Consider the following 26150-nt stretch of genomic DNA (forward strand, 5'->3'; position numbering starts at 1 on the left):
AAAAAACATCCCCCATGGAGGTGGAAATTGTAGCTAAAATGGAGTGTTTTTTGTGACTTTTGTCATGTTGCAGTGTGTTCTCTATCGCAGTTTTGTCACCAAAAGGCAGTTTTTGGCGACAAAACTTGGTTATTATCCACAAATATATGGACTATACTAATATAGTGGACTGGAGTTCCTAAGATGCGGGCACCAGCAGCAGTCTTATGCATCCCTTTTCTGCCGACAAACTCCATGACCTAACCACGAGGCTATCCTGCCACCAAGGAGACCTGGCCACAATTATTTTTAAAAGTTTTCATATGCATAAGCATCTTGCTTTCGCAAAAGTTTTTAATAGAGGTAGTTAGGTCATCAGTTCGAATAATAGAACACTAAAACTGGAAGGGATCTTAGGAAGGCATCGAGTCCAGTCCCCTGCCCTTACGGTAGGACCAAGCACCATCTAGACCATCCCTGATAGATGTCTGTTGAACCTGCTCTTAAATATCTCCGGAGATAGAGATTCCACAGCCTCCCTAGGCAATTTATTCCAGTGTTTAACTAGCCTGACTGAAAGTTTTTCCTAATGCTCAACCTAAACCTCCCTCGCTGCAGTGTAAGCCCACTGCTTCTTGTCCTATCCTCAGAGGCCAAGAAAACAATTTGTCTCCCTCCTCCTTGTGACACCCTTTTAGATACTTAAAAACTGCTTTCATGTCCCCTCTGTCTTCTCCTTTCAAACTAAACAAGCCCAATTTTTCCAGTCTTCACTCATAGCTCATGTTCTCTAGACCTTTAATTATTCTTGTTGCTCTTCGCTGGACTTTCTCAAATTTCTCCACATCTTTCTTTAAATGTGGTGCCCAGAACTGGACACAATATTCTGCACTGATTAGGCCTCAATTAGAATAAAGCGGAAGAATGACTTCTCGTGTCTTGCTCACAATGCTCCTGTTAATGCATCCCAGAATCAGGTTTGCTTTTTTTTTTGCAACAGCGTCACACTGTTGACTCATATTTAGCTTGTAGTCCACTATGACCCCTAGCTCCCTTTCTGCAGTATTCCTTCCTAGACAGTCACTTCCCATTCTGTATGTGTGAAACTGATTGAAGTACTTTGCATTTGTCCTTATTAAACTTAATCCTATTTATCTAATAAAGTTTCTCCAGTTTGTCCAGATAATTTTGAATTATGACCCTATTCTCCAAAGCAGTTGTAACCCCTCCCAGTTTGGTATTATCCGTAAACTTAATAAGCGTATTGTCTATGCCGATATCTAAATCGTTGATGAAGATATTGAACGGACCCGGTCCCAAAAGAGACCCCTGCGGAACCCCACAATCCTTCCAGCAGGATTGACAACTGTTAATAACTACTCTCTGAGAACAATTATCCAGCCACTTATGCACCCACCTTATCGTAGCCCCATCTAAGTTGTATTTACCTAGTTTATTTTATTGATAAGATAAGAATTAGTACTTTTGAAAATCATCTCTTAAGTGATTTCTTCAGTTGACTTCAGAAATATTATTTGGCAATCAATATGTACTAACATTAATGTATTTCTGCTTTCTTTTTCTTCCTCAGCCATCTTCAGTAGATAAGAGTCCTACAGCACTCCGTACGGCAGTTTACAGAGGAGACAAAGAAAGGAAATGTAAAGCAATAATAAAGCAAGGAAATATGGGTATTGAATACATGTATGTAAGATTTTTTTTTCATTCTGTACTTCCTGTTTCTTAATTTGAAGCAGAGATGGCCCCCAGTAGAATACCAAATCTGGAAAGTGTGTGTTTACATTCAGATTTAAGTTTCACAACTCAGGCCCACCTCTACAATAAGGAGACACTGTAATTTACAGTGATGTAAATCCAGAGGAACTCTATTGAAGTCAACAGTTATTCTGGATTTACAGTACTGCAGAAGATCAAAATCTGGCCTACAGAATATCTGGGAAGGTAGAGAAAGAAGAAAGTCTGTGGTCATGTCTACACTGCAAACAACCCCTGTGGTATGGGGTTAGCTGGCTTATGCTGTGGGGCTAAAATTAGCAGTGTGGATGTTCAGGCTTGGACTGGAGCACAGTCTTCGAGACCCATGCTTCACCCAAAAATCTTCATTGCAATTTCATAGTCCACAAGCTCAAGTCAGCTGACTCAGGCCAGCAACACCCATACTGTAGGTCTCTTATTTCAGGTCTGTTAGATATATTATGTGTGAGAGAACAGTCCTTCACACCCGATTCTGAGATGTGTTTAAAGCCTTGGCTAAGATTAATTTTTTACATTTGTTTTTCGCGTATAACTTGCTTAGATTTATGACTTAAATGATTCGCTCCTGATACAAGGAACTTGCTATTTACTACTCTGTCTTTTTCTTCCTTTTATGTGAATTAGAACATATTTCATACTGCTCTTAAAAACACCTTTACACTTATGCTGGTTTGCAGAAGGATCCTCTCCAAAGTTTAGCATACTGTGGGTACTACTGGAAACAAATGACATTTTCCCCCCAAGAGTCAGTGTTTAGTTTAATTTACCGGTTTTTATATCAGAAGTTTAATTCTTAGAGCTCAGTGACTTAGTAATACTAAATTGTTTAATGTGAGTTTATATATTTTACCTAATATATAGATGCTCACTGTTTCTAAAGGGTTAAAGGATTGATGTTTCTTGTTTGATTTCCTCTTTCCCTGCTACTTTAAATGTCACATTCTTCTTTGGTGGTGTCCCTGTGGGTGCTCCACTTGAGGTGTCAGGCTCATCCCGGCGCGCAGGTCAGAGAGTCGTCAGCTGTGGTCCAGCTGGTCTGCTCATGTGTGGGGCGAGTGCTGCTCACGCTGTTTGCTAGTTTGCGCTGAGTCTGGCTTCCCACCAGTTCCTCCTTACCGTTCAACGGTCTCAGGTGGAGCAACTCCCTTCTCCTCAACTGTTAACCAAGATCTCTGTATCTCTGTAAATAGTTAGTTAGTCAGCCATTACTAATTAGGTATTTAGTTAGTTAGTTAGAGTTCTCTGAATATTTCTCCGTTTAAAAAAAAAAAAAACCCCAAAACCGCTTTTCGTCAGTTTCAAAATACCAGCTTCCTCCGGCTTCAAGAAGTGCTCTGAGTGCCATGATGCCATGACAGCGTCTGATGGGCACTCACTCTGTATCAAATATCTGGGCGAGGGACATGTACCCCACAAATGCCCATACTGCCAAAAACTGACTAGCAGAGCCAGACAGGACCACGAGTTGCGGCTGAAGCTGCTTCTCTACAGCAAGGCACTTCAGCCGCAAGACGGGCAATCACAACTAATTAACCCACCGACCCTAAAGACCCCGACTGTGCCATCTAAGAGTAGGGACAAGAAATCGACCGGGCACCATCATCAAAAACAGTGACATGCAAAGAGCCGTAGTATCTCTGAGCCCAGCCCCACCTCTAGCAGGGAGTCGGGTTGGGCAATGACGGTGCCACTAAGATCTGAATCGGCACCGGTGCTGACTGTCCGGCACCTTCACATACCTGCTGTAGTGGGTACTTCAGACCAGGCGTTCCTGACATCAGCACCAGCAGCAGTGGCACCGGCTTTTGCAATGTTGGCCCCGAGCTCTTCGGTGCCAGCTGTTGCAGCACTGTCCCAGACCATGCCAGCTCCATCTGCTGCCATGCTGGCTATTGTGGTGCCACAGATCCCGGCACTGTAGACTTCAGCACCGGTCACCTCAGTGCCAGCTGCTACAGCACCGAGCACAGCACCGATTGCTTTGGGGCAAGCTCAGTGCCCCTTCACCCCGGCACTGTCACCGGTGCTGAGCTCCTTCTCAACAAGCTCTTTGCCAGCACACAGCATTTGAAATTAACAAGCACAGGAGCGGTAGTGTCTCAGCTCCCAGGGCTGCACCGTGCCGGCTCCCAGATTACTCACTGGCACCGCAGCAACTCACATCAATTAATGCTGTATGCAGGAGCTGACCATTCAGCAGGCACAGGGTTTCAGTTTTCACCAAGCCCTGAGCAATTAGCTCCCTATTCACACAGATCACCTTCTTCTGCTTTCTCTGAGCCACATAGACATGATACTCATGCTGTCAATATTTCGAGAAGATGCTACCAACGATACTCACCATCGCCGCGTCACTACCGCAGACGTTGTCAATCACCTTCGTACACCAGACGCAGATATTGCTTACATGCGCATCTTCATCCTGATATCATCACAAGTACAGACGACGACACTCACCAAGATATTCATCATCTTATTATTATCGTGATCATCAGTGCCACCATAGTGACTATCATAATGAGCGACGATACTCTTTTGGACATTCTTCTTCCCGATCTCCACGGCGCTACCAGTATCGTTCTCACAACAGCTGCAAGGTCCCTACGCCACCAGGCATTTCTACTCAACCCACGACACCATCTGGAAATGTGCCTCTCCCTCAAGTGCACCCAAAACCAGCACAACTAGTGATACCAGAACAGCTGCAAGTGCAGGAACAATCCCCAGTGGACCACTCTGTTGCTTCTTCCTCTCTGGATGATGCAGTGTTCCCTGGCGATTCCTCTCCATTAGATGACGCTCGTCAGTTTCAAGAGCTTTTTAAAAGGGTGGCAGAATCACAGGACCTACAGGTAGCACAGGTTCAACAAAAACAACGCAAGCTGTTGAAGAACCTTCAAAAATCTCAAAAATCTAAAATGGCATTGCCTTTTGATGATGCAATCCTAGAAATTGCCAATGATATATGGCAGACATTGGCTTCTTCTCAGCCCACTCATAAGAAGGCGGACAAGAAATATTTCGTTTCCCCAAAGGGTATAGAATTTTTGTTCATGCACCCTCAACCGAACTCGTTAGTCATGGAGGCAGCCCAGCAAAAATCAAAGACACCACAACATAGGAATGCTGCTGCTGATAAAAAATCTAAGCGTTTAGATCTTTTTGGATGTAAAGTTTATTCTTCAGTCACACTTATACTGAGAATGGCAAACTATATTGCTCACCTGTCTAACCATGGTTTTGATAATTATGCAAAGATGATAGCAGTCTTAGAGAACTTGCCTGACAAAAACCAGCAGCTCTTAAAATCCGTTATCCAGGAAGGCTATACGGCCTCAACAACGGCATTACAAATTGCCCTGGATATCACCGATGCAGCAGCAAGGGCCGCAGCTACAGCAGTGGTTATGAGGTGGTCTTTGTGGCTACAAATGGCATCTGTACCGAAAGATTTACAATCTAAGGTGGAAGACCTGCCTTTTGATAGACAGAGTCTATTTGCAGAGAAAACAGACCAAGTTCTGCACTCGGGCAAGGATTCTAGAGCTACCCTGAAAACGTTAGGGATGTATATGCCTCCATATCGTCGCAAACGGTATACACCCTACTTTAGGCAGAGACCCTGCTGGCATGGTGCGCCCAGGTTCAGACAACAGGACCACCCACAACAGCAACAACAATGCCCCAGATCACTTCAACAAAAACGAAGACTGCAGACCGGATGAAACCCTAATACCCGAAAAACAGACAGCAAGTTTGATGGGCTGATCAAGGGACTGAGAACCATCCCTTTAACATACGACCCGGGAACACAGAAATTATTCCATCATCGATTGAGACCATACCAGCACAGATGGTTTACTATCACCACAGACCACTGGGTCCAGGAGATAGTAACATCAGGATACTCCATCCCTTTTTCTTTCCCATCCCCCCCCCCCACACCTCCAACCACGTCCCTTTTCAGGGACCCATCTCACGAGAATCTCCTAATGCAGGAGGTTCTCCGTCTCATAGAGATTGGTGCGGTGGAAGCAGTACCCCATCAGTTTTGGGGTAAGGGGGATTCTACTCCCGTTATTTTCTTACCGAGAAATATTTCCTGGACCGTCGCAATCTCAGTTGGTATCTCAGGAAGCAGAAATTCAAGATGGTAACTCTAACTTCTATATTTCCAGCTCTGAACAAAGACAACTCGTTCACGTCACTCGATCTGTAAGATGCGTATTTCCATGTGACGATACACCCTGTGGAAGAAAACATTGTCCTTACTGTGCGTTTGTAAGCAACAAGTAGCCAGAGGCAGTTTTATTACGAGCTGCAGCAAGGGAAAAACTGGTTCGGATGGGGGGAAGGGAGCCCCCCCCTCCAAGGCAGATCTTCGAATACAAACAAGCAATTATAAAGCAGTTTATATACTATCCATTAGATATAATAACAATAACAATTAGTCTCCTTCCCATTACAAACACCAATGGCTAATAGTTAATTTAGTTCTACCCAGATGCTCCTTATTTCAAGGTCCCTTCTAGAGTCAGCATTTTATCCTTATCTCCATATGGAGGCGAGAGGCAAAGACAGCGTCTAATTACAGATCTCGCGTTGTCAGGCCACAGACTTAGGTTGACTCTTGCTCTCTTGTTAACAAGACCAAGATGGCTGCACACATTTCCTTATTTCCTTTTCCTGCCTCCACAGTCCCCCCTTTTGTGCTTACAGCACAACTTCCTTTCTAAACCTTTATTTTTATTAAACATTACATAATTAGTACAAACATAAAAGCTATTTCTATTACTACCTCTTTTACAACAACAATTAAATATGAAACTTTTAATAAGCAAAAGCAATATAATCATTAATATCCTTAATATAATTTTATAATGGGGCTGTTTTATAATTTTAGTAACATAACACAAGGTATCATAATTAGTACACTAGAGAGAATGTGCTATGGATTAAATGGATATTTAGAGATTTCTTTGAACCTCTGGTAAGAGTGAAAGCAGATTTTGGAATCGGTCGGGTACTAAGGTAATCCAATTAAAGGGTATTTGGAATTTAAGGGTTAATTGCATCTAAAAACCAATTAGGGAGGGCAGTACATGCTGATGGTACCCGTCCGTAAGCACAGAGTCCAGATCAAAGGGAGAAACCCAAACCACTCCCACAAGTTTCTCCTTGGCAATATACAATACTTCGCTTCTTTCACCAAGGTCAGTTCTTAATGTCCTTTTGTAGTCAGAAATCTTTGGGCTTTGGCGGTGTCAGAGGAGCGGACTTTTCCTCTTTTTTTTTTCTTGAAACAGTCGTGGTTCAGCATTATGCAGGGGAGAGGTTACCAGCACATTACCCTGAAATATTTTGGTTCTTCTGGTGTCCAGCAGGTGGGAAAGCAGGACCAGAAGGAGAGAGAGGCTTATCAGCAGTTGGGGTAGGATTATTTCGAGATGGAGCGATCTTTTTGCAGTGAGAAGCATTGACCAAAAGTCAGTTCTTGCCACTTCACAGCGGTGTTGGTGGTTAGCAAAACTTGGTAAAGGTCTTTTTAGAGTGGTCTTTCGCTGATGGACATAAGAGTCTCTATTCTCTGAGCTAAAAGCCAGCTGGCTCCTTTGGAACTAAGATTATTTCCTAGGAATAAAGCAAACCGTAAAAACAATCCCGCACGGTTGTTTGGTTGTTTGGTACTGGCCTTATCAAAGTGAGGCCCTTTGGAATGTGGTTGCCAGGGGAACCAGAGTTACAGTAACTGCTGTAGTGTATGCTTCTTAGGCTGGCCTAATGATTTGAGATTTGAGTTTGTCAGTTCTCAGCAAGATACCATGGACTGCCTTAGTTTCCTTTATAGTTCCTTTCTCTTGACTTTGGGGTTCTCCTTAACCCGCCAGGTTAAATACAATAGATTCAGGGGTTTTAATTTACTCTGGAAGAGCCGGTACAGCACCAGCACTATTATGAATGTTATAATCGAAACTTCCCACATAATTTGGCAAACACTATTCAACTCCATCCCTAAGGGTATGTCTACACTACAAAGTTAGTTCGAACTAACGGACGTTAGTTCAAACTAACTTTCATAGGCACTACACTAGCGCTCTGTTAGTTCGAATTTAATTAAGGATTAAGCCTAGTTCGAACTAGCTAGTTCGAATTAAGGGGTGTGTAGCCCCTTAATTCGAACTAGTGGGAGGCTAGCCCTCCCCAGGTTTCCCTGGTGGCCACTCTGGCCAACACCAGGGAAACTCTACTGCCCCCCTCCCGGCCCCGGAGCTAAATATTTCATTTGTGTGGCCATTAAAGCAAAACCAATCTGGGGGGGGAGGGAGCTGATACCCGTCTTCCATCCTTTTGTTCACGTGATGCACTCCTTGCTTTCTTCCAGTTCCTTTTTTGTTCACCTGTGGAGACATTGTTAACATTCTCCTAGCCTAAACAATTACCAAACTATTATCCTTTTACTAAATTTTTAAGTTGCCAATTGACTAAGTTTAGAGTTGCCAATTGATTGGGCCTAATTATTAATTGTGTTGGTTTAAATTCATGCTTCTGCTTTACTTAAATTATCCTTCATTAAAAAACTATTTTTATACACAACAACATTTGCATTACATATTACAATTAAGACACACAAGACAAACTTGGACAGAAGAAAAATTTATTATGTCATGACACAGAACCATGGTTGTTTGTTGTTGTTGTTGTTTTTCTTCAGCTGGCACCAACACTTTCTGATGATTTGAAAGACAAGAAAACATTTCTACCCCTGTTGGGGTGGTACATTATAACTTAAAATACTTTTTTTTTTACAGATGTTCTTTGTTAATTTGATCAGCCTGTTGTTACCTAATGGTATGCTTTTATTTTTCACACCAACTTCAGAGGGTTTGAGTGAATTACTTGTTTAATTATTAAGTTAAAGGTGGCATGCCTTGATTTCCTTCTTGTACCATAGATCAGGCTTAATGTGTGAAGCTATAATGCTTTTCCTTAGCACAGGATGTTGGTTGGCCAGTTACCGTTCCAGCAAGCAAAAAGCTTTTATTTTCCTGAAAAGAATTATATTCAATGTTACAGGCTCATTCAAAGGGGTGGGACAGCAGGCCCTACACGCCTCCTGAGCAGACAGGCAGTCTGCACCCACACACAATGTTGGATCTGAAAGCAAGCCAAAAGTGTTATCAACTCAGCCTTGAACAGAGACACAATGAAGTTTCATGGCTTGGATTCTTAAAACAATGATTTGTTTTCTTAAAGAGTAAATTTAACCTTAAGGATTGAATGTATAAATTTCATTTTTTTATACAGTTAACCAGTTAAGTGTCAATAGAATTTCTTATTTTCCTTTAGCAGATTTAACACAGTGTCTGTAGCCAGATGTTTACATTTGATTGTTTCTTTGCCTAGATGGTTTGCGCGCTGCTTAAGAAAGAGGCTACAAAGAAACGAGGTGTCATTTTTAAAGCAATAGAAATGTAGCCGTGTTAGTCTGGTGTAGCTGAAGCAAAATGCAGGACTATGTAGCACTTTAAAGACTAACAAGATGGTTTATTAGATGATGAGCTTTCGTGGGCCAGACCCACTTCCTCAGATCAAATAGTGAAAGAAAATAGTCACAACCATATATACCAAAGGATACAATTAAAAAAAAGAGTGAACACATGGGCTACGTCTAGACTGGCCCCTTCTTCGGAAGAGGCATGCTAATTTCTAACTTTGGAATAGGGAAATCCGCGGGGGATTTAAATATCCCCCGCGGGATTTAAATAAACATGGCCGCCGCTTTTTTTCCGGCTTGGGGAAGAGCTGGAAAAGAGCATCCAGACTGGCGCGATCCTCCGGAATAAAGCCCTTTTCCGGAGGATCTCTTATTCCTACTTGTAAGCAGTTGATCTATGCTGCTGACTCTGGGGTGGGTCACTTGCCCATGCTCTGTAAGGAGATTTATGTTGCAGAATGTGTCTCCTTGTTAGGGCAGATTTAGCTTCTAGTGATTACATCTTCAAATTCAATTTCTACCGGTAGACTTTAGGGTGGCTTTTAGGTTACCTCCTCCCATGCCCTCAAGCCAGTTATAACAGCTTGTGAGGGAAAGGTTTTAACTGGTTTTTTTTTTCTGGATGGCCCCCACTTGTGCATTGTGAAACATCCTTGGGTTGCCTGCGATTCCAGCCGGAGAGGCTGTAGTTATCTATTTGCTAACAAGGGCTTGAGAATCTCCTGAAGTTGCTTGGCAGCCCTTTCCTGCTGCTGCGTTTTGTTCTGTGTATATGTTTCCAACCAAAATGCCTAGGGCCAATATGGCTTGATGGTCAGCAGGCATTCCTTCCTTGAGAATTTGGAGGAATACTTCCCATAAGCTGTTAATTCTATTTCAAAACTCGGTGTTTTGCTTTGGATGGGGCAGATTTGTTACTAGAGCCCGTTTTTCCATAGGGAAGAGCTGATCCTTTTAAGTTATCTTTCGTGCCTCCTCTCTATCTATAATGATGTATAGCCCATATGGGGCTGGGCATAGAGAGGAGTAGAGGAGTGATGTTGGGCCAAATTCCCCCCGAAATTTGGGAGAGGTGGCACAGTTGATACGGGTGCGCCAGCTGAGAAATCCTTTCCTCTCACTCCTAGTGCATTCTTTTGGCACAGAGGCACTGCTGCTTGTAAGTTACATTTCTAACTGTTGGGAGGATTTTTGCTCTTCTGAGCTTCAATCTCATTCCTCAGGGCTTTAATTTCTTTCTTTGACAATTTGTCAAATGCTTACAGGTCTTTGGACCATGATGCACGTACATGTAGTATGCAGGGGTGCCTTTCGGCGGTGTGGGGGTATGCTTAGTTAGACTGATCCCTATCCATTTTAGTCATTCAGGGGTGTATCCTGTCCATTCTCCGTCTGTTCAGTGGCTTATAGGAAACTAAATCTACACACTTCAAAGAAGGGGTCTGCTGGGTCTAGAGTGTCAGACCTTATCAGCAGCTCATGAAATAAGGGGAGTTGTCACTCCCTCACATATCCGCTCGGTTTTGAGGTTCGTCTGACCCCCCTTGCATTCAGAACTCCCTTGTAGGAGAGCCCTGGTGCGGCTGGAATCAGCATACTTCTCAGAGACCTGGGCAGCGGCATTCACACTCCGCTCATTACATTCACACTCAGCGTGCTTTTCACACAAAAATTTTCCCACTTGTAGATGCATTTCTCTTTATGGACTTCGTCCATATTTGGGGTGGCAAACAACACATTTCCCCCCAGAACCTCAGCAGTTCCCAGCACTGCATAAACCTAGGTGCCTTATGTCCATACGCAATACAATTTTCTTCCCATTCCCGGGGCGGCATAACAACTAACCATAACAACGAACTCTACTCGGGGGTAACAAAACAACCTCCCCAGAATCGCTTTGCATCTGACCTTGTTGCAGATTCAAGAAGTTCAGATGGCGTGAGCCCACAAGAAGCAGACGACCTTACAGGCAGTCCTCTTCTACTCCCCAGTAGAGATTTCAAAAGGTCTTTTACCTCTCGTTTGGTGCCCTGGGAGTGAAGGGGGATGGTCTGCAGCTGCTATCACTGTCTTCAATCGGGCATTGCCATCCGAGTCACGGCACCAAATTGTGGAAGAAAACATTGTCCTTATTCTGTGTTTGTAAGCAAAAGGTAGCCAGAGGCAGTTTTATTACGAGCTGCAGCAAGGGAAAAACTGGTTCGGGGGGGGGGGGGGGGGGGGGGGGCGGCGGGAGGTGGAGGTCCCCCCCCAGGCAGATCTTCGAATACAAGCAATTATGAAGCAGTTTATATACTATCCATTAGATATAATGTTGTTGTTGTTGTTCGTCCATCGTATTCGAAGAGGACCTTGACATCTAACGGGTTATGGACTGTTCATGGTGTGTCCGCAAATGGCTGATAAGGCCGATACGGGCACGGAATGTTCTACCACATGTCGGGCAGACATGTGTGGGCACCACTGTTGCAGCTTTTGCAACTCTGGCTTTACGGAGTGCTCGCTTCTCTTGTGCTATGGTTGTCCTTCTGGCTTCAGATGTTTGACAGCCTTGGTAGATCAGCGTGTGCCATGTTGATCGGTCTTGTGCCAGGGTCTCCCAGGAGGTCGTGTCAATATCCAGGGACTTGAGAGAGGCTTTAAGCGTATCTTTGTATCGCTTCTTTTGTCCCCCGTGCGATCGCTTCCCTTGAAACAGCTCACCATAGAATCATAGAATCATAGAATAATAGGACTGGAAGGGACCTCGAGAGGTCATCGAGTCCAGCCCCCCGCCCTCAAGGCAGGATCAAGCTCCGTCTACACCATCCCTGACAGATGTCTATCTAACCTGTTCTTAAATATCTCCAGAGAGGGAGATTCCACCACCTCCCTTGGCAATTTATTCCAATATTTGACCACCCTGACAGTTAGGAATTTTTTCCTAATGTCCAATCTAAACCTCCCCTGCTGCACTTTAAGCCCATTACTCCTTGTCCTGTCCTCAGAAACCAAGAGGAACAAATTTTTGCCTTCCTCCTTGTGACACCCTTTTAGATATTTGAAAACCGCTATCATGTCCCCCCTTAATCTTCTTTTTTCCAAACTAAACAAGCCCAGTTCGTGAAGCCTGGCTTCATAGGTCATGTTCTCTAAACCTTTAATCATTCTTGTCGCTCTTCTCTGTACCCTTTCCAATTTCTCCACATCTTTCTTGAAATGTGGCGCCCAGAACTGGACACAGTACTCCAGCTGAGGCCTAACTAGTGCAGAGTAGAGCGGCAGAATGACTTCACGAGTTTTGCTTACAACACACCATAGAAGAGCTGTTTAGGGATGCGATGATCTGGCATCCTTGCAACATGGCCTGCCCAGCGTGTCTGAGCTTTCATCAGCAGGGTGTAAACTGATGGCAGACCTACTCTAGAAAGGACTTCTGTGTCTGGCACCTTATCCTGCCACCGGATCCTCAGAAGTCTACGGAGGCAAATCGTGTGGAAGTGGTTCAGTTGCCTAGCGTGCCTCCTGTATACAGTCCAAGTCTCACTGGCGTACATCAGGGTAGTTAATACTACTGCTCGATAGACTTTAAGCTTTGTAGCAAGGCTTATTCCACGGCGGTCCCACACTTTGGTCAACAGTCTGCCGAATGCAGAGCTTGCCTTGGCGACTCTGCAGTTGACCTCGATGTCAATTGTCACTGAGCGGGAGAGGGTGCTGCCAAGATATGTAAATTGGTCCACTGCTTGCAGCTTTTGTCCCTTCACTATGATGGTGGGCACTTGATGCTGAGCTTTTGGAGCTGGCTGGTGCATCACTTCGGTTTTCTTTGTGTTGATGAGAAGGCCGAAGTTGTCGCATGCTGCTGCAAATTTGTCCATGCTGGCTTGCATTTCCTGCTCTGATCCAGCATTCAGGGCGCAGTCATCAGCAAAAAGGAGATCTCGTAACACAGTCTCCTTTATCTTGGTGACAGCCTGGAGTCTTCGCAGGTTAAACAGTTTCCCATCGGTCCTGTATCTCAGTCTGATTCCCAGGGAACTGTTCTGAAAGGCGTCTGACAGCATGGCTGAAAACATTATGCTGAACAGGGTCGGTGCCAGCACACACCCTTGCTTGACGCCGTTTGTGACGGGAAAGGCCTCTGAAGCTTCTCCATCATCCAAAACACGAGCCGTCATGCCATCGTGGAACTGACGTACCATCAAGATGAATCTGTCAGGGCACCCAAACTTCGACATGATGCGCCACAGACCTTCGCGACTGACAGTGCCAAAAGCCTTGGTGAGATCCACGAAGGTGGTGTACAGTTCACGATTCTGCTCTTGACACTTCTCTTGAAGCTGTCGGGCTGCGAAGATCATATCCACCGTGCCACGCTCTTTGCAGAAGCCGCACTGTGTCTCGGGTAATAAACCCTGTTCCAGGTGGTTAATCAGACGATTCAGCAACACTCGTGCAAGGATCTTACCTGCGATGGAAAGCAGTGATATTCCTCTATGATTATCGCAAACTTGTCGATTTCCTTTCCTCTTGTAGAGGTGTACGATAGATGCGTCTTTCAGTTCCTGAGGAATAGATCCTTGATTCCAGAAGGACTGGAACAGCTGAGTGAGTTTGTTGACAAGCACTGCACCACCACCCTTATAGACTTCCGCTGGAATCGCATCAGATCCTGGGGCCTTGCCACTGGACAGCTGGCTAATGGCCTGTAAGGTTTCAGTCTCTGATGGTGAGACATCCTGGCTGTGGTTGATATCCACCTGGGGCATTCTATCTATCGCCTCGTTATTGATGGAAGATGGGCGGTTCAGTACGGATTGGAAGTGCTCAGCCCAACGCTGTAAAATCAGAGCCTTCTCAGTAATGAGAGTTGCACCATCTGAGTCCAGTAGAGGGGAACTCCCTGAGGGCTGAGGTCCATACAAGGATCTAAGGGCTTCATAGAACCGTTTGGCATCGTTTCTATCAGAAAACTTCTGGATTTCATCTGCTTTGGCACTCAACCAGGAGTCCTGCATATTACGAAGCTTGTTCTGTACGATCCTGCGAATGTTGTTGAAGGCATTTTTCTTAGCTGTTGACGATGGGCCATTCTGGTGAGCACGGTGAAGGCGATGCTTTTCAGCAAGTATGGCCTTGATCTCTTCATCGTTTTCATCAAACCAGTCCTGCTGTTTCCTGTGTGAGGGTCCAAGAACCTTTAGTGCAGAAGAGTGCACAATATCCCGGAAGCGTTCCCAGTCCTTCTCAGCATTTTCCTCTAATTGCAGCTCTAAAAGTTGGTTGCCAAGATCTTCTGCTAGTAAAGTTGCTGTGTTGGGGTTCTTCAGTCTACTGACATTGATCTTTTTCATCACAGCTTTGTTTCCCTGCGGATGTTTCTTTGGCTTGATGTGAAAGCTTAATTTGGAGATGATAAGTCTGTGGTCAGTCCAACAGTCAGCACTCGGCATGGCCTTGGTCACCCTTACATCCTGTCTGTCTTTCCTCCGCACAATGACATAATCAATGAGATGCCAGTGCTTAGAGCGTGGGTGCATCCAGGACGTCTTTTTGCGAGTGGGCAGGCGGAAGATGGTATTGGTGATGATCAAATCATGAGCCGCACATGTCTTCAGTAATAGTAGGCCATTGCTGTTACATTTACCGATTCCATTTTTTCCAATGACGCCATCCCAGGCAGTGTGATCAGATCCTACTCTCGCGTTGAAATCGCCAAGTAGAATCAGCCTGTCAGTGCGCTTCACGGATGAGAGTAGGGCATCGAGATCTTCATAAAACTTGTCCTTTACTTCATCCGGATTCGTCATTGTGGGCGCGTAAGCGCTGATCAGTGTGGCTTGCTTTCCTCTCGGTAGTGGAAGATGCAGTGTCATGAGTCGGTCATTCACGCCCTTGGGAAGACTGGCAAGTTTGCGGACGAGATGATTCTTAACCGCAAAGCCAACTCCAGATTCACGACGTTCGTCACTGCTGCATCCACGCCAGAAGAATGTGTAACCACCTCCTGTTTCCATGAGCTGACCTTCATTTGCTAGACGAGTTTCACACAGTGCCGCAATATCGATGTTAAATCTTGTGAGCTCTCTGGCGACCAGGGCTGTTCTTCTTTCTGGTCGGTCTGCTGAAGGGTTGTCCTGAAGCGTGCGTACGTTCCATGTGCCAATAGTGAGTGGTGTCACCTTGCATTTTGTTCGAAATTTTATTGTTCGACCGCATGAGATGGGATCCCCTCCAGCCGCGGTAAGCTGGCCAGGGTTCTATGAAGCAAACAATGTTTAGGGCACCTTTTCTAGCCCCTTCCTCTTACTACGGAGGTGAGCAGTGCAATCCTAAAGAGGGCTGCTCAGTCACTCAGGTAGACGCCGAATCCAGCTGTTGCTTCCACCAGCAAGAAGACGACCATTAGACCTGAGCCGCCTGTGTGCAGGTCCGCGGCTACAGCTCCCAGTGTATCCACACCTGCTGCTTCGTCGCTCGCCCGTCGCCACAGGACTTAGGAGATGTCGAGATGTCAAGACTTGCGCGTGAATTGGATTAAAGTGAGGGAGAGGTGCACATAGTCAGCCTCACTCTCTCTTCCCAGATTCCATCTTACTCCAATGGCAGGACTAATGTCGAGACGGTTGGAGATGGGCTGGGCGCAGTGGTTGACCAGGGCATCTTTCATGTCTTTGGGGTGTATGGGGTGTTCAGGGAGGGGTAGCACCTCCGATGTACGGGCATGTCGTGTCCTTTTAGGGCAGCTCGTCCACCTTTGGTCCCCACTTGTCACTCAACTCTCACCTGTGGCTCCTAGTAGCTGTAGCATGTGCAGCGGCCACACCCCGGGCAACAGCTTCGACAGGCTGGCTAAACCAGGTTGAGAGTAGCCGTCGGGTCATCGACCTTCGGTGAGATAGTGACTTGTCTATCCCGAGCATGTGAAGACAGACTCCGGCGGATCGAGCGGATGAGACCTACTAGAATAGGACCAACGGTCATGAAGGTGGTTTCTGCAAGCGATGTGGTATGCTAAGATATAATGTAAGCAGGGGCTGAACTGCTGCTTGCTGTCAGCCAGCTAAAAGGAGGGGTGGGTGTGCCCACTACAGTTGTTTAGCTCTGCAAGGTAATTAACTGTTAACTGTTGACATGTAAATACTGCTCAGGAGAGAATCTGAGGTGTGGCTATGTAAAAATCCCATTCAGCCAGGGCTGATGGAAGGTCAGTGTTGGAATGGAATGTGGAGAATTCTATATAATTTGGGACTGTTGTGGGGGTAATTAATCATGCTACCCCTAAATGTGGGAACTGTAAAACATGCCATCAGTGCTTGCAGGAGAGACACCACCATCATGGTAAGAGGTCTCAGAAGAACAAGCCTCCCCCCTTCCAGAGTTGAGTGAACAGAGCTGGGGGAAAGGGTTAAAAGGTTTGAGTCAGCCTGCTTCACACCTGCCAGGTGTGAGCTATAAGACTGGCCCAGCCTGTACCTTTCCCCCTTTGTTTTAAGGACAGACCTTAAGCAGACTCCCTGAAGAGTCTTTTCTTTTGCTAGTCCAGTGAAAGCTGGATTCATTTGCTAGTCCAGCTGGTGGCTAATGAGTTGGAATCACTGAGAGCTGAAATCACTGGTTTGGCTGAGTGCTAGACCTATTGCAGCCAGTGAAGTGGTGGCAACCAGCGGTGTGGTGTGGAGCGGCGACAGGTGATGAGCGGTGACCAGTGGCGTGGAGTGGCGGCAGGTGAGGGGTGGCCATCAGCGGCGTGGTGTGGAGCAGTGGCAGGTGAGAAGCGGCCATCAGCGGCGTGGCGTGGAGTGGCGGCAGGCGAGGAGCAGTGACCAGCGGCGTGGCGTGGAGCAGTGGCAGGCGAGGAGCGGCCATCAGCAGCGTGGCGTGGAGCGGTGGCAGGTGTCCAGCGGAGTGTCCAGAGGTGTGGAATGAGACAGCTGGTGGAGCGTGGTGGAGTTTCGTATAAGGTGCCCCCTATCTATCCCCCCACCCCCATTTCTACCCAGGTTGGGAGGTGAAACCCTGCGGTGAACTTTGGGACTCTGGGTGGCATGGACCAGGGACAGAGACTTTTGGGGTGTCGGACTGTTTTGGACTTCAGGCGATTCTTGGCTGGGGTGGGGGTTTGGCTCATGTTTGGGGTTATGAACTGTTTGTGGTGTTTTCCCCAAGTTAATGCCGTATGACTTCTTTTTCTGTTTCATTAAATGTTTCTTTCCTACACTCAGACTCAGTGATTGCGAGTGGGGAAGCATTGCCTCTCAGAGGCGCCCAGGGGTGTGTGAATTTCCCAGATTACTGGGTGGGGGCTTGAGCCAGTTCTATGTATGATGGCCCCAAGATATTGAACCTAGCCCTGGTTACTGCCAGGCCTACCCGGCAGAACGGTTACAATAATAACAATAACAATTAGTCTCCTTCCCATTACAACCACCAATGGCTAACAGTTATTTTAGTTCTACCCAGATGCTCCTTATTTCAAGGTCCCTGCTAGAGTCAGCATTTTATCCTTATTTCCATATGGAGGCGAGAGGCAAAGACAGCGTCTAATTACAGATCTCGCGTTGTCAGGCCACAGACTTAGCTTGGCTCTTGCTCTCTTGTTAACAAGACCAAGATGACTGCACACAAATTTCCTTATTTCCTTTTCCTGCCTCCACAACCCGGCACACAAACGTTTCCTGAGGTTTGTCGTAGGCACACAGCATTTTCAGTACAAAGTCTTTCCGTTTGGCCTCTCCTCCGCACCCAGAGTTTTCTCAAAGACCCTCGCGGTGGTGGCGGCATATCTTCATCATTAAGGCATTATGATCTTCCCATATCTAGACAATTGCCTTATCAAGGCTCAAGTCACGAGACACTTATTCATGGACCTGGGCCTTGTATTGAATGTTCTGAAGTCCTCGCTCGTACTTCAAAGATCCCTCATGTTCATTGGGGCATGATTAGATTCTGCAACGGCCCAGGCCTATCTTCCTCCAGAAAGGTTTCACAGAATTCAGGACCTCACACAGACTCTGTCCCTCAGCCCAAGAGTGTCAATACTTACCTGCCTCCAACTCTTGGGACACTTGGCAGTGACAACGTATGTAGTACAGCACGCCAGACTACGCCTCAGGTGTCTGCAGCATTGGCTGCTCTCCATATATTGTCTGGGCAATTGAGACATACACAGGTTAGTAACATTGCCATAGACAATTAAATGATCCCTGGCAAGGTGGAATTCTCCAACCAACATGCTCTCCGAGGTTCCTTTCCACCGTCTGCATCCCACTGTCCAGGTTACTTCAGACGCTTCCCTCCTAGGATGGGGAGTCCATTGCGAGGGTGAATTCGCTCAAGGCCAATGGAATGCTGTGGAAGCCCTGCAGCACATCAATCTACTAGAACTCAGGGCAGTGTTCAATGCATGCAAGACATTCCTTCCCAGGATCTGTTATCAGATGGTTCAGGTCTTCTCCGATCAAGGGACCCAATCAAGATCCCTATGTGCAGAAGCCACAAAGCTATGGAATTGGAGTGTCAGTCACAAAATCACTCTCATAGCAACGTACCTACCGGGCAAAGACAATTCCATTGCAGATGCCTTGAGCAGATACATGTTTTCCCAGCATGAGTGGGAACTCAACCACAAAGTGTTTTTTCCATATTCCAACTCTGGGGACACCCCAGTATAGACTTATTTGCCACACATCACAACGCCAAATGTCCCAGATACTGTTCCAGAGCCAGTCTGGGCCAGTCTGCATCTCTGGGGGATGCATTCCTGATAAGCTGGACTCATCATCATCTTCTCTATGCCTTCCCTCCTGTTGCATTTCTCCCGAGAGTACTGGAGAAGATAATCGACGAAAAGGCCACGGTGAGACTAATAGCCCAGTTCTGGCCCAGACAGACCTGGCTCACTCTTCTGCTGCAAATGTCTCGACAACCACCATACCCGTTACCCAAACGACCAGATTTGCTCATGCAGCCAGGGATGTTCATGACCGAATGCACCTCATGGCATGGTTCCTAGCTAGTTCCATAGCACAGAAGCACTTTGCTCACAAGACATGAAACAAATATTTACTTTATAGCAGACATGACTCCACACGAAAGACTTACCTTTACAAGTGGCATCCATTCCATTCCTGGTGTATGGCCAATGGTTTTGATGTGATGTCCACTCCAATTCACTGCATTCTGGATTATGCCCTTCATCTACACCGCTCTAAACTGGGTCTTTCATCTATTAAAGTCCACCTTTCAGCGATTTCTGCATTTAGACAATCAATTGAAGGCTTTTCAATTATTTTCACCTGATGACTTACCGTTTCCTTAAGAGTTTAATGAACTTACACCCTCTGCACAGGAAACTGCCTATTTTGTGGGATCTAGAGTTTGTTTTGGACACACTTATATATCCACCCTTGAGTCTCTAGCCACATGTGACATTCAGAGTCTCACTATGAAAGTGGTATTCCTTCTAGCCATAATGTCGGATAGACGAGTTGGAGAATTGGCAGCTCTTTTGGCCACTCCTCCATATACCCTGTTCACCAACCAAGGGGTAATACTACGGGCTCACCCAAAATTTCTGCTGAAAGTGAATTCGGAATTCCATATCAATTAACCGATAATACTCTCCATTTTCTCTCCCAAACCACATGCAACGGCACATGAAGCCCGTATATATACCTTAAACACACGCAGGGTGCTCGCTTTTTATCTGGATCGGACTCGATCATTTCGACGATCCCAGTAGCTTTTCCTGTGCTCTGACGGAAGATGCAAAGGCCAACCGTTGTCTTTGCAGCAAATATGTAAAATAATCATAAAGGCTGTGTCTACATTGGCACCCTTTTCCGGAAAAGGGATGCTAATGAGACCAGTCGGAATTGCAAATGCCGCGGGGGATTTAAATATCCCCCGCGGCATTTGCATGAACATGGCTGCCGCTTTTTTCTGGCTCGGGGTTTTGCCGGAGAAAAGCGCCAGTCTAGACAGGATCTTGTGGAAAATAAACCCTTTTCCGCAAGATCCCTTATTCCCTTGAAAGTAGGAATAAGGGATCTTGCGGAAAAGGGTTTATTTTCCGCAAGATCCTGTCTAGACTGGCGCTTTTCTCCGGCAAAACCCCGAGCTGGAAAAAGCGGCAGTCATGTTCATGCAAATGCCGCGGGGGATATTTAAATCCCCCGCGGCATTTGCAATTCCAACTGGTCTCATTAGCATCCCTTTTCCGGAAAAGGGTGCCAACGTAGACACATCCAAAATGTATTACCACTTGCTATACTTTACGGAATAAGTCCATACCAACACCTATTATGGCTCATTCCACTAAAGCAGCGGTCACTTCTCTAGCCTTTCTCAAAGGAGTCTCAATCCAAGACATTCGCTGTACGGCGACATGGTCTTCGGACATGACTTTTGCTAAGCATTATGCCAACAACACGATTGCTCGAGAATCAGCACTGGCCTCTGCGGTGCTGTCCACAGCAGACAGATCTTAATTCCGATCCTTCCTCCGCAGATGAGGCTACTGCTCTGTACTCACCGCAAGTGGAGCACGCACAGGGACACCACCAAAGAAGAAGAGGAAGTTACTCACCCTGTGCAATAAAGACGTTTCTTCAAGGTGTATGTCCCCGTGGGTGCTCCACGACCCGCCCTACTCCCCTCTTTGGAGTTTATCTATGTGTTTTTCAGAAGTGATCCGGTTCGGAGGAACTGGTGGGAAGCCGGACTCAGCGCAAGCTAGTAAACAGCATGAGCAGCACGTGCCCCATGCATGCACGGTCAGGCTGGATCATGTCTCATGACTCTCTGACCTGCGGTGCTGGGATGAGCCCGACACCTCAAGTGGAGCACCCACGGGGACATACACCTCGAAGAAACGTCGTTACTGCACAGGGTGAGTAACTTCCTCTTCCCTTCATAGAGAATTACCTTTTAATTTCATGCTAGGAGGAGTTGAGCCTTAATTATAAATGTGAAAAATTGCATAAATGTTTTCTTCTTGTTAACTATTCTTTTCTCTATTTAAATATTAAAATATTTATTTAGAAAAGTTTTCTTCAGTTCTAGACTCTCAAGAAAAGAAAGGGAGAGTCCTGAAATGTCTCAGTGTGAGAGAATTATATTCTCAGAGTTGAAGCGTGACCCTGGAAAAAAACTTTCTATGATTCTTGTTCATGAAGGAGTTCAGCATGTTACTGGCATATCAGCTTCTTTTACCATAGATAGAGAAGGTAAGTATGATAAAATTAAGCTTAAAATGTGCTTTGTATAATTACTATGGTGAAAATAAAAAATTGCCTCCTGTGCATTTGTGACAAGAGGGCTACAAATCACGGGTACTTCTATTTCAAGTGCAGTCACATTCGAACTTGCTCTATTATTAAATTTAAGCTATTTAAGTCTGGATGTGCTGTTAGTATTTGGCATAATATATTGGTTGTAAAGCACTTGTCCTGTATACAAGGAGTGAAATATTAATATTCATTCTGCCTCTGCACAAATTTTTGTAATGGAATTGGATTAAGTTTTTACTTATTTATTAGGAGTATGATACATCTTGGAATTATCAAGTAATGGACCTATTTCTTTGAGTGTTTGCGTATGTGTATTCTTCTTCGAGTGGCCCCATGGGTGCTCCACTCCAGGTGTCGGGTCCCATCCCGGCGCCGCGAATCGGAGAGCTATCAGAGCTGTGGTCCGCCGGACCGCGCATGAGTGGCTGCCCGAGGCAGTGTTCATGCCTTTGAAGTATTGCACGCGGTCCGGCTTGCTCAGTTCCTCTCAGCCGCTCTCGGTCGTGGACGAGAGCTCCTGCTTGTCAGTTTCACTTCACAACGGCTTTTTCAAAGAAGCCTTCATATTTGTAAATAGTTCAGAGCCTGATTAGTTATTTAGTTCTTGTTGGTTTCTAGTTTAAAAAAAAAGAGAAAACAGAAGAAGAAAGAAGGAAAGTTTCCCTCAGACTGCGACTATCTGTTTAAAAAAAAAAAAAAAAAAGAGGGGAAACGGACTGGATCTCACAGCCAGTTAAAGAGACAAGCGGAGGAGAGACTACTCAATTTCTCCCTCCTCCTTAATTCACCATGCCGGGATCCCCCGGTTTTAAAAAATGCTCCGTCTGCTGGGACCTTATGCCGGTATCGGACGGTCATGATTCTTGTGTGAGGTGCCTGGGTGAGACGCATGTCCCCCAGAAGTGCACTCACTGCAGCAAGTTAACGGCGAGGGCTCATAGGGATCGAGACTTGCACCTCAAACTCATCCTTTATGGCAAGGTGCTGGAGTCCGATGCCGTACCTGCCTCTGGCATAGCAGCTCAGAAACAGCAGGCAACGTCTCCTGGGACGACCATTAGTAAAAAATCTAAGCCATTCCCAGCGCAATCCCTCCCTGCCACCACCAAAGTCAAATGCCCTGACAAATCATCAGGGGTACCTGCCCCAGGGCATCAACGGGCTCCTAGGATGAGGAGATCGCCTGAGCCAGGACTGCAAGTGACAGCGGCACCGGCTCTGGCAATAGTGCATAAGCCGACATCAGCGGGAGCGCGCAAGCCGGCACCGCCAACGGTTGCGCTAGCTGGCCCCCCGGTGCCGAGCCAGCAAACGTCCCAAGTGGCACCGCAGGCATGCTCTGATCTGCCGGCACCGGGCTTATCCTCGGCACCGCCAACACTGCCCCCATGTGGCTCTCCATCGGCACCACAGCCAGGTTCAGCACCGAGCTCTCCACCAGCAGCTGAAATTGACAAGGCTTCTTTGCCTTGTAAAGCTGCAGGGAAAGAAATCTACAGGGCTTTGTCACCATCGCCTACCTTCTCCCTGGGACCGTCTCCTTCTCCACCCAGATACCGATGGCACCGGGACTATAGCCTCTCGCCTTCTTACCAGCTACTTAAAAGACCCTCACGGGGGGACACAGTTTATATAGAATCAAGACGCTCTCTATCGCGTTCTCGCTCCCCCAGGAGGTCACCAAGGCACAGATCACCGAGACGGTCACCATGTCGGGTCTACTACATCCGCAGTTCAAGATCTTCCAGATATTCTTTGCCAGTGCGGTCAGACCACTGCTATGGCTGCTACTGCAGGGATGATTATGACCGCCCCCACCCTGGCCATGCTACCCTATCCTATAGAGGCTCTTCATGTACTTGTCCATTACCCAATGCGCACTTACCTGACCATCCACAACAATTGTTTTCTTCGCCTCCTTCAGAAAACTTAACCATCCATCAGGATCATTCGGAACCAGAAGAGGGCCAATTGTCCGATGCAGAAGATCCTCAACCACACATTCCCCCAGCCGACTGTTCCTCCTCTTCTCCAGATGAGGCAGTGATTCCAGAAGATGCCCCTCCCTTGGATGACCTGAAGCAGTTCCAGGATCTGTTCAAGAGAGTCGCGAACACACAGGAGAGACAATTAATGGATGTACCAGTAAAGAAACATTGTCTTTTAAAAAATCTACGGCAACAACAGTGGGCAAAGATCGCCCTTCCTATTGATGAGGCCATCATGGAAGTGGCAAACGAAATATGGCAGACCCCTACATCGGCTGCCCCGACTAGTAAGAGAGTTGATAGAAAATATTTTGTACCTGCTAAAGGACTAGATTTCCTTTTCAACCATCCTCAACCCAATTCCCTTGTTGTTGATGTGGTACAACGTAGAGCTTAAAGCTCCCCAATATAAAAATACATTCCAAGACAAGGATAATAAAAAATTGGACGTTTTTGGAAGAAAGGTTTACTCCTCGGCTACGTTATTGTTACGAATCGCAAACTATATGGCCCACCTTTCTAATCACAATTTTGATAATTACTCGAAATTTACAGAGCTACTACAATATCTCCCTGATGCCAAGAAACCCTTGCTAAAGGCCATAGTCCAAGAGGGATATATAGCCCGTAATACTACTTTGCAGATGGCCATGGATGTGGCCGACACAGCTGCACAGGCCACGGCTACGGGGGTCGCAATGAGACGGTCTTCCTGGTTATCATCTGCAGGAGCCCCACGGGAGCTTCAAAATAAAGTTGAAGACCTACCCTTTGATAAGCAAAAGCTCTTTGCTAGTAACACCGACGAAGTTCTCAATTCTGACAAAGACTCACGTACCACTTTACGTACCTTGGGAATGTACACACCTCCTTATAAGCGTAAGCGCTACTATCCTTACCAACGAAGATACGATTATGCGTTCAATAAGAATCAACCGCGTACCCAAGACAATCAGCGTTTCTGACAGCGTCCTCAATGTAAGAGATCTCAACCGAACCATTCGTCCAGTCAACCTGCTCAAAAGCAGCAGATTTGACTTTTCTGTCGAGGATGCAAGCACGACTCCCACGTTCAACGTACCACAAAATTCTTTACATCTGTTTCACCATCGCTTAAAACAGTACCATCTTCACTGGTCCAATATCACCGCGGACAAGTGGGTACTGGAAGTGGTACAATCTGGTCTCTCCATCCCCTTTCTATCCATTCCCCCTACCACCCCTCCTACCCCCTCTCACAAGCATTTGCTGAAGCAAGAAGTTCAGCACCTTCTGAATATCAGCGCAATAGAGAGGGTACCAAGTCAGTTTCGGGGGAAAGGATTTTATTCCCGGTACTTCCTTAGCCCGAAGAAGACAGGAGGATGGAGACCCATTTTGGACCTATGCAGGTTAAACCACTATCTCAGGAAATACTGTTTCAAGATGGTGACCCTAAATGCCATCATCCCATCGTTGAACAAGGGGGACTGGTTTGCAGTCCTCGACCTGCAAGATGCCTACTTCCACATAGCAATCCATGTGGCACACAGGCGTTTTCTCCGTTTCCAGCTAGGCTGAGAACATTTCCAATACAGAGTACTATCTTTCGGTTTGGCATGCACACCCAGAGTTTTCACGAAAACCTTAGTGGTAGTGGCTGCCCACTTGTGCAGACTGGGAGTGACAATTTTCCCATACTTGGATGATTGCCTCATAAGAGGCCTAACGTATTCAGAAGCCGAACACATGGTGACAACAGCCTCTTGGGTCTTTCACTCTCTGAGTCTCCTCATAAACATGCAGAAATCCTCGCCAGAACCGACACAAGATCTGATTTTCATAGGGGCAAGGCTCGACTCGAAAACAGCGCGTGCTTGCTTACCTGCTGAACGTTTTGCCACCATTCGAGATCTTATTCACACGTTGACACATGCCCCAACGATTCTAGTCAGAGTGTCGTTACAACTACTAGGACACATGGCTGCCTTGACAACTGTTGTCCAAAACGCAAGGTTACATTTTCGCTGCCTCCAACACTGGCTGGCTACAGTATATACTCCAGTAAGAGACAGCATTCACAAGGTGGTGGTGATACCACCACATGTACGACAATCCCTGCAATGATGGACCAAGCCGACCAATCTTACGGTGGGCATTCCCTTTCACTGCCCACAACCGTCGAAGCAAATAACAACGGATGCGTCCCTTACTGGCTGGGGAGCGCATATGGACGACATGACGGTTCAAGTTCGCTGGTCTACGCAGGAAATGCTCTTACACATCAACATTCTTGAGTTAAGAGCAGTGCGTCACGCATGTCAGCATTTTCAGTCCCATACAAGGAATACGACCATCAGAATCCTTACGGACAATATTGCCACCATGTACTATGTGAACAGACAGGGAGGAGCTCGATCCCGATCCCTCTGTATAGAGGCGATGCGCTTGTGGAAATGGTGTATCCGTATCAATACCATCCTGACAACCACCTACTTGCCAGGTGTCCAGAATACTGTTGCGGACTCACTCAGCAGGCTGTTTCCCCACGACCATGAATGGGAACTTCGCACGGACATTCTGCATTATATTTTCACCCAATGGGGGTTCCCCTCGATAGACCTGTTTGCTACGGCGGCCAACGCCAAGTGCCCCAAT

The 26150-nt window shown here is 46.3% G+C and overlaps 1 protein-coding gene across 1 annotated transcript in view; it reads left to right on the forward strand.

Annotated features, from left to right (window-relative positions):
• DNAH14 (dynein axonemal heavy chain 14) overlaps positions 1-26150 on the forward strand; it is a 605515-nt gene that overhangs the window by 19639 nt on the left and 559726 nt on the right. The window contains exons 3-4 of the mRNA XM_075925276.2: positions 1571-1683; positions 21293-21462. Coding sequence (XP_075781391.2) covers positions 1571-1683; positions 21293-21462 — 283 coding nt within the window. The remainder of the gene's footprint in view (positions 1-1570; positions 1684-21292; positions 21463-26150) is intronic.

Source organism: Pelodiscus sinensis, chromosome 3, assembly GCF_052426305.1.
Source record: "Pelodiscus sinensis isolate ZL-2025 chromosome 3, ASM5242630v1, whole genome shotgun sequence".
NCBI lineage: Eukaryota > Metazoa > Chordata > Testudines > Trionychidae > Pelodiscus > Pelodiscus sinensis.